The sequence below is a fragment of the Corvus kubaryi genome, unplaced genomic scaffold (assembly GCF_017639235.1).
Source record: "Corvus kubaryi isolate FWS band 111438036 unplaced genomic scaffold, C.kubaryi_AGA036_p1.0 split3-73, whole genome shotgun sequence".
NCBI lineage: Eukaryota > Metazoa > Chordata > Aves > Passeriformes > Corvidae > Corvus > Corvus kubaryi.
Window position 1 is genome coordinate 5134411 of NW_024582091.1, and position 13180 is coordinate 5147590.

At 37.6% G+C, this 13180-nt stretch overlaps 1 protein-coding gene across 2 annotated transcripts in view; it reads right to left on the reverse strand.

Annotated features, from left to right (window-relative positions):
- The window catches only part of BMP5 (bone morphogenetic protein 5), a 57557-nt gene that overhangs the window by 28843 nt on the left and 15534 nt on the right, over positions 1-13180 (reverse strand). For both annotated transcript variants that reach the window (XM_042017103.1, XM_042017102.1), the window contains one exon: positions 3567-3759. In XM_042017103.1, coding sequence (XP_041873037.1) covers positions 3567-3759 — 193 coding nt within the window. The remainder of the gene's footprint in view (positions 1-3566; positions 3760-13180) is intronic.

The window sequence follows — 13180 nt, forward strand, 5'->3', positions numbered from 1 at the left end:
AACTGATTCTTGAGAGCACATAGGAGAACAGAGAAAATGTATCTGGACCAATACTAATGATTTAGCCCACATAACAGCATGCTACTACAGAAATTCAAAGTATTTGTTAGGGAAAAACCAACTTCTTTCCCAATCGATACAAACATAGGGTGAAAACATGACCACTGAAAAGGCAGCAGGAGTTCTGGGATCAGGGTTCCCCCATTAGCTCGTGTCATTCATTCAAACTGCTCATCACATTTTGTGACATTTTTAATTTTAAAATTCTCCTTTATTCTGCGAAAAGAAAAAAACAGTCACACTCGAAATGAAAAACAGCTGCAAATTTTGGCTGTAATTTAAAAAAATATTTCTATTTAAAAAATAGCCCACAACACGTAATAAAAAACTAAGGCATTGTGTCGTAAATAGCCTGAAATGTTACAGTGAATATATTCAGGCAGAATACAGCTGATTGGCTTTACCTTTACGGAGGCTGTTTAAGTTTAGTGATTTCAGTCTGGTCCCCAATGACCAGCTGTCTCCAGGAGAAATGCTACCACAGTCAAGAATTTCAGCAAAGAGGCTGCAGGCAGAATGTCTAAGTAGCTCCACATCTCCTGGGTCACTTAAGGAAGTAAAGGTGGAACAAACCATCTGTATGTTCCTTGAAACCCAGAACAGTTCTTGATCAGATCACATAATCATTACAGTGTAATAGGCCATCCCAATAACGCTGTTCTACTTCTCGCCTCATTCCAGAAACCTGCTTTTGTATCTTACTGCCACTTGAGGATTCCCTAATGCGGGAAGAGCCCTCAGGGTTTACTTAAATTAGTGGCTAGCTGCCACCAAAACATGAACAAAGATTTGGCATGTTGGAGTATACTTTTGTCATGAGAAAAGATCTGGGTAGGAGAACATTGGCAAGGCTCCATAGGAAATCAGCCTGCCATGGGCTGTGCTGCACATGCTTCCTTAGACCAAATAGAAAACTTCAATCCCAGAGAGTGGAACTTCAGCAAACTCCAATGGAATTAAGCACACCCATTTCAGTAGCCGTGCTGCCATAGAGACAGAAAAATGCCTGAGACTACAGCACAATCCTTAGTATGCAACTTGGAAGACCTGAACCCTGATCATTCCTTGCCTGAAAATATTAGAGGACTGTGTTTGGGATTGCAGAGTCCTGTCAGACACCCATGTTTCCTGTTCAAAGCAAAGAAGGGGGGAGGAGCAGTTTTGCTGTGCAATGTCACTAGTAAGGACTGTGGGACGTCATAGAATCACAGAATCACAGAATGGTTTGGGTTGGAACGGACCTTAAAGATCATCAAGTCCCAACCCCCCTGCCATGGGCAGGGACACCTTCCACTAGGACATGTGGTTCAAAACCCCATCCAACCAGCCTTGAAAGCTTCCAGGAATGTGGTATTCACAACTTTCATGGGCAACATGTTCCAGTGCTTCCCCATCTTCACAGTTCTCTCACTCTCCCATTCTGTAGCTGCAGCTTCTGAAAATTTGTACATATGTAGGACAAACCTGAGGTGACAAAGTCAAGAAAAGAAGGAGTGAAGTCTGGGCCCAAAAACAAAAGGTGTGGCTTTGTTGGAAAAAAAATTCTTGGGAGCTCATCTTGGGGTCTCTTCTGTCTGGAAACAGTAAGGGGCTTGTGGAAAAGTTTTCTTGTTTCTAATTTGAACTGTGAAGAGCTTGAGATCTTCTCCCATCCTGTTCCACTGAGGCAGTTGCCTATAATATCTCTATATATGAGTAGAAACTGTCAAAATCAACAATAGGAGAGAAACACTTATTCTACATCAAAGTTTCTGTAGTTACACTGATGAAATCAAGTGCATGGCATATCATTCCCTGCTCCTCCTTTCAGCATCATGCTTCCATTAAAGGACAGGGGACTTTTATGATTATAAATGCAAATATAAAGCATTTATAAATTTCTGGTTATGCCTTGAAAGAAATCAAAAGCCTTGTTTAATGGCTTCACAGAGACAGTTGTCATTTGAACAAGTCAGATAATATTAACTGTGATTTTCATCAGAGTGGTAAACAGTTTTGCTTTCTCTGAAATAGAATACAAACCACCTACTGTGAAAATATTAAAAAACTAAAAAAGAAAACATCAAAAGTTTTAGAAAAGATAACTTTTCCTACTAGTTCAATAAAAAAATCTGAGTGTTCCAGTGAAGAGCTTTCATCACCTCAGCCTCGACCTGTATGCTTCAAAAAGATGTGTTTTGTTCCTTCCTGCTTTATTCCTCCCTCCAAGAAGTTTCTTTTAGAACCTATGTCAAAAGAACTTTTGGGAAGCTGAAGATAGAGGTAAAAAAAAAAATAAAACCCACACTGTTTTCTTCATCCCCAAATTTACTAGGTATTCTGGAAGGATGAGTGCTTTCCCTCCTGTTGTTTCCATTGGTATAAAATGAATCCCTGTTTATAGCCATAAATATTTTATAACTTGATGTTCAGAGATCTCTGGAGGGTACAAGCTCAAGGTTCTTTGGGCAGAAAAGAGATTTGAATTCTAGCCCAGCCTTCAAGCTAACTGGTGATGGGGCTTTTATTTCCTCCAGGATATTCTGCAAGTTTAAGCTGACATTTTCTTTGGTTTTGCCAAACCTTCCTGGGATAGAAATGTTTTATCAGTTCCAAGATGAAGGCGAGTTTTTGTTTATCGTAAAACAGAACTTTTTTCCCCCACTTTTCTGAGAAAAGACATAAACTAATTTAATTTCAATCCCCCCATTTTGGGTCTATGTAGCTTTTTAAGAATCATCTTGGAATTGATACTAGTTTTCAATCATAATTTTCAGGCTACTTTGCCTGGTGAAATCCGCTAATTTACTGAGATCTTGTAGAGTCTTGGAAGCATGTCATACACAGAGCTCTGCAAACTCAAATTCAGGGATTTGCTCATGTGCAACATCATATGTGGCACCTAGGGATGTGGTTTAATGGCAGATTTGGCAGTGTTAGGTTTATGGTTGGACTCAATCTCAAAGATATTTTCCAACCTAGATGATTCTATGATTTTCAGTTATGGTGAAAGTTATGTGTCAAGTATGCACATGTCATCTTAAAGTTAGTGCATGAGTTTATCTTTTAATTACATTCTGCAGAACTGTAAAACACAAGCAAAAAAGCCATGCTTCTTCAAAAGTAATCAAAGTTACACAGTCTTTCTGCCTCTAAGGAGCTAAGTGAATCTTGGCTTGTAGTACCTCAGTGTCAGCAAATGGTGCTTTTCCCAAATCCAGACACTTAGATTGTGCACAGGACACCACCATTTGCTCACTGAGAACATTAACCCTCACCTGCTCTGTGCATGGGCAGATTATCTGGTGAACTGAACTTGGACATAAAGCTGGAATAAATCACATTTAAGATAAGTGTTATTCTTGTTCAGTGTTTACTGTTGTTGCCTAACAATCAATACTGCACAAGCCACAGTGGTAACAACGATGCCTTGTCAGGTGTACGCTTACGATTCATTATTGCTTCCCACTTAAGACAGGCAAATGGGATGGTATTCAACATGTGATGAGTTCATGCCAAGAGGGTACCTGTTGGGATACTCCTTGATGATCTGATATATGCTAATCTGAATGGTTTCATTCTCAAAGCGGCTGTTGCTCCGATCTTTGTATATCCGGAATTCGGCTGCCGTCACTGCCTCTCCGTGAGGGATCTGAGTAAGGTCAAAGCGAAATTCTTTGTAGTGCCTTCGGTGGTGGGAGAAATCCTTGTCCCTTTCAACTGTGAGAAAGAGAATTCAGTGTAAATTAAAGATGTGAAACAAATGCCTATTTCCCATGATTAATTCAGCATTCCCTCTGTTTGGGGGTAAACAAACATGACAATATAAAACTGTGCAAATAATAAAACCACAAGCCCAGACATACTTCCAGTTAAAGGAAATTCCAGCAGCCCAGTGTCTTCAGTTCAAAAGGAAAAAACCTCTGTGGCTTTTACATAAATTCCAGAAGCTGGAGTGGAAAGAATATCAAGAAAAGCTGAAAGGGGGCATGTTGTAAAGTAGCTAGAAATATGGACAAACTGAAACCTGTGACAGGATTTAGGACTTCAGTGTAGCCATAAGCACAGCAATAGCAATGTCAGAACTATAGATGACTTTGGAAAACACTAATTGCCACTAATAACCAGGCTGATGAGAGGAATGCAGCTCATTTCCGTTTAACATAATAAAAGTGGTACTAAAGTGCACTGCAACAACTTTATACTTAAGAAGCAGTTAAGTCGTATAAATTAACACAAGTTGTACTCTAATGGCATGCACATCAGCTTTCCAGTGGTCAGAAGAAGGAACTGAGGGTCAGGGCCAAGTGGTTCTGGCATCCCAGCAGCACAGGAAGTAAAATTCTGGCTTGAGAAGTCCCCTCAAACCTGTTCTGGGTGGGCAGGTGCAGCTCCTACTGCTTCTGACACTGCCACTTTTTAAAATAAAAAAGTAAATCTCATTATTGCCTAACTGAGGTTTCTACAGAATTTTAAGAGGAACAAACCAGAGGATTTTAATTTACAACTGGTTTGGGTCTAATTCCATTGTCTGCTGCAGTTCTGACTCTGAGTTAGGAGCAACTTTTGCAATGGAATATATGTTTTGATGTGGCAATGGACACTACAGGCCATAGTACTGGCTAATGATCACCTTATGGGATTAATACTTCAGATTTTAAGGATGTGGAAAGGATAATGATCCATGGTTTCCACTTCCACTGAGTACAATGTATCATTGACCTATGAATAAACTGTGCTCTGTGGGATGACAGAATTTCTCTCTTCTGGAAAAGTTCTACCTGCCTCATGACATAGGTGCGTTGTTTTACTGATGGTGGACAAAGTCTAAAACTCAGAGTTGGAATTTGGTTTAGACAACCAACTAAGCATTTATGGCTGCACCCAGCTTCACTAAACACTCCCTCCTGTAACTCCAGCTCTTTTATTGCATTGTAGTCCTCAGATCTGAGGGAGGAACAATGTCAATTCTGAAAAAGCACACATTTGGATTACTAAATGCTACATGTATAAATAATGTGTAAATTATTACGATATTTATATTTACATGGTCATATATACATCTCTTCCAAACAATTTTTTCTACATACATAATGTGTATGTGTTCGTATGTATATACATATGATTATATAATTTTTTATATAAACCTGCATATCTGTATTATTATAATGTATATGTTGTCTTACAAAATAGAAATGCACTAAAAGGAAAAAAAATGATTTTGTACATACAAGTGTACAGTTATGGACATATTAAAGTGAGAGCTATTGAAGAAAAAGGATTTAACATTATTTTCAGAGCAGTAGTTGCGAGTTAAATCACCTGTGGTCACGTAGCTAGCCCTTTACAGTGTAATTCCCTGTCACCTTTCCAAAAATGTAAACTCTCCTTGTTTTCATTAGGTTGTTTTTATGTACAAGTATGTGTTGCCTTAAGAACCACCAAAAATAAAATATATAGGCAATAAGAACACTTTATCTTCAGTGAAAATGAACTTTCTCCTGGCTGACAAAAGGAAAATTGTCTGCTAAGTGTGAGGTTCACTTGGCTCAAGCGCATATTTAGCTTACATGGGTTTGCCATCGAACACTATGTAGAAAAAGTAAAGCAGAAAAGCAGCAGAAGCATGTAAACTGGCTGCTCTGTACCTGAAGATGAATGGGCTGCTGCTGAAGAGAAACAGGATACAGTCTATTTAGCAGCTCCACTGCCCGGTTCTAAACTGTGAGATATATACAGAGATCTGACTTGAGGTTTGGGAGTTGTTTGCTTTTTTTTTTAAATACCCATGTAAAGCCTTTCATTTCAGAGGAACTTGGCAGAGATTAGCATATGCAAAAGCACTGAGCCGAGAGGGTTTTTTCTAATACAAAGAGTCTGCTGCAAGTTTCTGAGGTTATAACTGAGCATTTCAAAACTGTCATGGAACAGATATGTCAGTAACCTTCAAATGAGAACTATGTAAGACAGACTTAGTGTAGCAACCCTTTCTGCTGTCTCTGGATAGTATTTATTCAAAAAGTATTTACCAGCGTGCATGGGTAACTAAGCACTACTCACTACAAGTAAACACTGAATAATTAGACACTGAATAAAAGGTTTAAATGCCACTGCTCCTGGACTGATTGATTTTTATTTGGGTTTGAAGCTTCTTTTTGTCTAGTTTCTACCAAGTACTTTCTAATTAGTAACATCAGTTTGGAAACAGTAGTTGTCTCCCTATATGTTATAGTTTGGACAGAAACCTCCATAATACCCCTAATAGCATCAGTGGGGTCCTCTCAGGACCACTCACAACTGCTGAAAGAATACTGATAGCCACTTTCTGATGGGCCTCAAAGTAATAGTTACAACTCACACATGTAGTACTAGTCTGTGTTTCCATGTATATACCTAAGGAAGATGCAGCACTGTCATCTGAAAGGGATATGAGTTCAACATTTCTTTGGTTCAAGACAACATTCACAGGCAGGCCAGGACTTCAGAGTAGCAACAGTCTACAGAAGTGAAGTGTTGTAGGAAACAGGCACTGAACAGCACTGCAAAAACCCTTGAGTTCAAGGAGGTCCCACTCCCCACAATGAAGCCAGAATCTCTAACTGCAAATTTATGTCAGCCAATGTACAAAGAAAAAAAAAAAATTGTGCACAAATGTAGACAAGTTAAAATCTTGCATTACATAGCAGACTGAAAAAGATGGTGATGGTGATGTTGCAATAATGATCAATGGTTAGAATGGTAGCCAAGCTAAAAAAGTAAAATATTATTTAATGATACTGAATATTTTAATACTGAAAATACTACACAAATCTTGATCCTTTCTGCATCTAATAAATGCCTAGTTAGGCAAGACTGTGAATGTTTAGTAGGGTATCTCTCAGGTCCTTTGTCCTGCTGAAAAGGCATGAAGTGCAGGGAGGCATCATGTCTCAAATACTTTTATTTCACAGGTGAGAGCTTTTCAGCACTGGCAGCCTGAAAAACACAGGTTAAGATTTTCAAGTATTCAATCCTTTCAGAATATTCTCATGTCATTCCAGCTCTGCTCAGTACATCTGCGTTTCTGTGGGACAAATCACAGCATCTAAAAACCAGTTGACCAGAAAATCAGTAAGTATTCTTTTAATCATTGGAGGAATATAATTTTTCTAAGTAAAAAGTATGTTGAATATTAGGGTAAATGCTGATTACAAAAAAATTATTCCTTTGCTCTCATTGGTGAGGATTCTTCGCATTGACTTTTAAATTATTTTTATACCACCTGAAACTAATATATGCAGCACTATGGTTACATCAGACAAATCATGGCTCAGGGGAATATCACAAACACCTGTGTGTAAGATGGGAAAGAATGATATTTTCCACCCATGTGGCAAACTGATGAAACATTCACACTGTATTAACACTAAGTCCAACTCTGACAAGAAAAAAGTCAAATTTACATGAAAAAGGTATTTTGGAAAAATACCTTTTTACACCAAGAGAAAATATCATGCAGTGATTTTCATTAAGAAAACTATTTATCTTATGGGGAAAAAAAAAAAAAACAACAACTAAAAAATATCCAAAGTACTCATATGGATAGACTGTATAACTAGTAATCAGTATTTCAGAAATTCAGCTATAAGTATCTGATTATGTTAACTGAACTTAAAAATATAAAAACTGCTAGCAAAGAGTTTAGGTCATAGTGCATGAGGGACTATTAGATGTGCTCTTTCATTAGTGCTTAGCTCCACACTGATATGTGCTTCACTTTTTCTGAAGATGTTGGTGTGTGGCTGTGACACATAGGTGAAGTGAAAGCTGCTTTGGCGAATGAGTAACAAACCAAAGATATGCTGAAAGATATGTTATAATAAGCTGATTTTACAATATAAGATCCCAGGGTCCCAAGGAGGTTCACAAACAGTGAAGCCTCACTAATCAAATTAATGTCACTTTTTAACTACTAAATGTACCAAGGCAAAATGGAGGGTTTTACAGACCTGTGTAACTATAAAGGGTCATTTACACTCATCTCACTGGATTTCACTGTTTGACTCGAAATTCTTTGTATAAGTACTAAGTAAACCAGTCAGTTTTAATCACTCCAAGGTGATAAAGTTTACAGTAAGCTGATACACTACAAACGACACTCATTTACATCTTGAATATAATGAAATGATAGTTTATCTACAGTGAACATTTGTGGTTATCTGACCAAAACAGGTCAAAGGTTCCAGGCATTTTCTCCTGAAATTACTCAGTGCTGCCTCTAATGACTGATAATTGAAAGCAGAGACTGGAAATATCAAATGTGGTAGGTGACAGATAAGCAACAGATTAATGCAAGTACTCTGTTACAGGACACTGAAAGGTCAGAGGCCCTAGGAATTAGCTATTGTGCTACTGTGAAAAGACAGACATCAAATAGCTGTTTGCCTCATTCTTGTTCTTCTCTCATTCAAATTCCAGTATCATAGATGGGACTGTTTAAAGTGACTCACCTTTTATAAATTAGGGCAACAAATGTTTTGTAGGGTGTGTGGAAAGGAGAAAAGGAATTCTAGAAAAGCATACAGTGTTTAAAAAATCTGCCAAAATAAAACAGCTATGCTAGGTGTAAACATTTTATTGAAGTGCATCTGAGAGAAGGACATTCATTAGAATGTCATTCTCAGTTGGAGAGACACCAGGTTACAGATTCTAAAAGATGTATTTTTATATTTTTAATCTTTGTAACTTTTTTGGCTTGTAGAGAATTAATATCAACTTTAGAAAATCAGCTTATCCCAGCAGGCATCCCTTTCATCTTTTCACCCTGGAAGTCCTAAAAATGTAAAATCTAGTTAATATTGAAGTCAGTAGCAGCTGTTTCATTCTGCTCATTGGTCATTGAATGAGCAATACAGTCTTCTAAAAAAGATTTTAAATCAAGTGGATTTTAAAGTCCAAGAATGAAGAAAAATAACTTCCCGAACTGGTGATTAAAAGACAAAAAAGTAGCAGACTATAATTCTACTTCTCTAAGCACTACTGCTTTACGACATTTAATTTGTGTTTTAGAATGGTAAGATTCCTGATCTGAACTCAGGAAATCTGTTTTGAGCTAGACATTGGAACTGATAAAATAGTCACCTGTCCTTAAAGCATTGCTTTGGACACCAGAGATACCTGCCTGATACAGTCAGTGGAGAGAAAATTCTGTTTGTTAAGGGTCAGCTGTCTTGTACCAGCCAGTAAACAGAGCAAAGCAGTTTATCTACATTTCCCCTTTAGTGTGCTGCAGCTCCAGAGAATCAGAGTAAGAGATAGTCTTTGCTCAGTAAAAGGACATTTCAATCCTTATCAGCTGATTTCAATGACTGGATCCTAACTGCCATGATGCTGAGTAGCCCAGCAGTGGGACATCCTCAGCCATTGCACAGAAGAAATGCAGGGGTTGAGGGCCAAAATGAGAATAAAATAAGTTTTTGTTCCCACACTTGACTTTTTCTTTATTATTTGACATTTGATATTTACCATTTACATTACCATAATCATTCAGGTGAGGGTTTTAACTACAAAACTTCAGAGTCATGCACCCCATTGTGTGTCTTCCTTTTAGTATGAAGTAGTTGTCAGCTCAGAAACATGGTGGGATGGCTCTCACAACTGAAGTGCTGTAAAAGATGGCTATAAACTCTTGAGAAGGGATAAGGAAGGAGAGGCAGTGAGGTAGCCCTCTCTATTAGGGAATGTTTTCATTGCCTAGATCTTAATTATGGTGACAGCAGGATTGAGTGTTTATAGGTAAGAATCAGAAGGAAGGCAAATGGCAGATATCTTGGTAGAAGTCTCTTAGATACAATCTAGCCAGGATGAAGAGGCAGATGAAATGTTCTACAGGCAGCTGGGAGAAGTCCCCCAATCACCAGCCCTTGTTCCCGTGGGGGACTTCAACTTACCAGATGTCTGCTGGAAATACAACACAGCAGAGACAAAACAGTCTAGGAGGTTCCTGGAATGTGTGAAAGAGAAATCCCTGACACAGATGGTGAGGGATTCAGCTAAGGAAAGTGTCCTGCTGGACATGCTGCTAGTGAACAGAAAATGACTAGTGGGTGATGTGATAGTTGGAGGCCTCTTGGGCACAGCAAACACAAAATTATGGAGCTTTAATGGAGTTTTTAATTCTTGAAGAAGTAAAGCAGGGGATCAGCAGAACTGCTCCTTTGGACTTCCTGAGATCAGACTTTGGCCTGTTTAGCAGGCTGGTTGGCAGAGTCCCTTGGGAGGCAGACCTGAAGGGCAAAGGAGTCCAGGAAGGATGGACATCCTTCAAGAGAGAAATCTTAAAGACCTGTGTGCTGAAAGACCAGCCAGTGGGGAAGAGGAGCAGCCTGCCTGATGAAAGAGCTTTGGCTGGAAATCAGAAAATAAAGGGGAGTTTATGCACCTTGGAAGAAGGGGCAGGAAATGAGGAGGACTACAAGAATGTCATGAGATTATGCAGAGAGAAAATTAGAAGGGCCAAAGCCCAACTATAATGTAATCTGGACACTGCCTTAAAACACAGTAAAAAGGTTACTGTAAATACATCAGCAACAAATGAAATGCTAAGGAGAAACTCCATTCTATTTGATGTGGGAAAAAACAGAGTGACAAAGGATGAGAAAAAGGCTGAGGTACTTAATGTCATCTTTGCCTCACCCTTTAATAGAGCTGGACCAGTTGTCCTCTGAGTGCAAGCTACCTGAGATGGAAGACAGGTACAGGGAGCAAAACGAAGCCCTCAAAGTGGTGGACTTGTTGGTGAATGTTTAATTCTTGGAGTCAATGGTCTTAAAGGCCTTTCCCAATAGAAATGATTCTATGATTCTGTGATATCTCACATGAAATATGTAGGCAGAGGTTGAAAATAGGTGTCCCCAAAATTACATTCCACACATACCCTATCTTGGACACAAAAGTCATCGTCAGAAACTTAACCTACATTTGGATCCCCCTCAAACTGAAGAAAAGCTGTTTCCATTATCCGTGGGGATTTTGCTTAATTAGAAAGGGCAAGCCTGGAGATTTTTTTTTTTAATTGCAACAGTTCTGTTTCTTAAAAACTGTTTTATTGCAGTACTTTATATTTGAGTTTCTCTGCATTTATTATTATTGTATTGGTCGTAATTAAAGTAATTACATATTTAGAGTTGTGGTTTTGAAATAATGATGTAAATTACTTTCACATGAAATATACTTTCTTTTCAAAACAAAAAGAATAAAGTTTGGTCAGTTATATGCTGCAGCTAGATCTATTGCTGTAAATTTAGAGTTATTTCACTAAATTCTGTATTTTCAGGTCAGCTACTGACATCAATGACCAACATTTTCCTATTTTGTTTACCAAAATTAGAGGCAGTATGAAAATTGTTTGATGAAATACTGTGCAGCTAGTGACAGTTTTAGTAAATGAAATACTGTTTATCAAATCCAAATTTTTTACGGTAGAACATCCCTTCCATAATTGAACAGAATTACTGAACTCTTTGAATTGCAAAGGAATTCAAATCAAAATAAAGTCAATGAATAAAACCTTCAACAATGGCAACAGAATCTAGAGCAAGAATGAAAAGAGAAAGCAAATTAAAAAATCAAACCAACAAAAATCCCATTGCCGTTTTTCAAAGCAAATATTTCACCTATTGGTTTTCTTTCTTTAACCCTCAAAAAAATGCATTTCAATATCCCATTCTTTATAAAAAACGAAGAAGTTCGACTATATTAATGTATTTTAACCAAGCACTTAGTATTACACCTTTTGAGAGTGCTGTTCTGTTACTAAAATGTTCATTTCTTCATTTTGTTATTGTAGTCAATAAGATCTCATAGATCCTTACCAATTAACACACATTTGAAAAACTCAAAATAGTGGAAAGACTAAAATATTATTAAGGTGTACTTTGAGAAAATGTGATTTCTACTTTCTAATCCCCTCAAAATGCACATGCAATGTTCTCCTGTTAGTAAGTGATAGAAAGTAAATGATAAAAGTTACACACCCAGGTAAATAATGAAAGTCACACCCATACTAGAACATAAGTGAATATATAAAAGGATAAGTTTCTTTTTTTTTCAAGGTTTATTTTAAGAATTAGAACTCAGTTAATAGTTAAAAGCTTCCAGCTTTTCCAGAAAGAAAGAGATCCCAGAAATCATATAACAGTGCCTGCCAGCAACTTTTATAAGCAGATACATAAAGAAATGCCTCAATCAAAGAGGCATAACTGGGCTTGGCTTTCTCACATGTAATCTTCCAGGTGATCTGGATACTGTGAGATTACCCATGATACCTTCTTGTTACTTTACATTAAATTATGCAATGAAATAGAAGTTTTAATGAAATTGCTGGTCTTCATTCAATAGCCAATGTTTTGTTAAAAATTTCATTGCTAAACGTGTTATTCACTCAATTTACCCTTCTTCGAAGTCAAATGCACTTGCTCAACAAGTCAAAACAAGTGCTGCACTGCAGCTGGTCCAATAATAATTAAATGCTGGAAGGCTTTCAGTTGTTGATGCAAAATAAGTGGGAAAGCAACACCCTGCTTTTCTTATGCTGCCTTGAACCCAGCCAATACAAGGAGGAGTAAGTAACCAGACAAAGAGATTGAGTTTTGGAAGTGAACAGAACTTTGAGGGTCTAAGTTTGGATATTATCACAATCCTAACATAAAAGATAGCTGGTGAAGCAATTCCTCAAAATCCTCTTTTTCTGATCGTTTTGACAGTATGATGCACTGTATCTTTCAACCTCACAAATGCAAATTATGCACTCCAGTTGTTCAGCTGTAGCACAAATCACAACAAAAGATACAACTGTGCGTATGTGCTATTTAATCTTTAACAAGTAAGGACCCCGTGGTTTCTTTATTAAGTCACACTGTATTACAAAGGCAGTCCAGTCACAAATACATATGTTAATCTAAATCTACTAAATTTCTGATTGCATTCAGTTTCATCAGTGATAAATAAATCTTTACCTGGAAAAATAGAACCAATCAGAGAAAAGATCCCTCTATTACATAGTTCTGAGCTAATGGATAGGTAAATTAGCTAATGCTTACACCACCATGCCTCAGGTTGCTAATTTTATCTACTGTTTTCAATGATGTCTATTTTGCCTCAC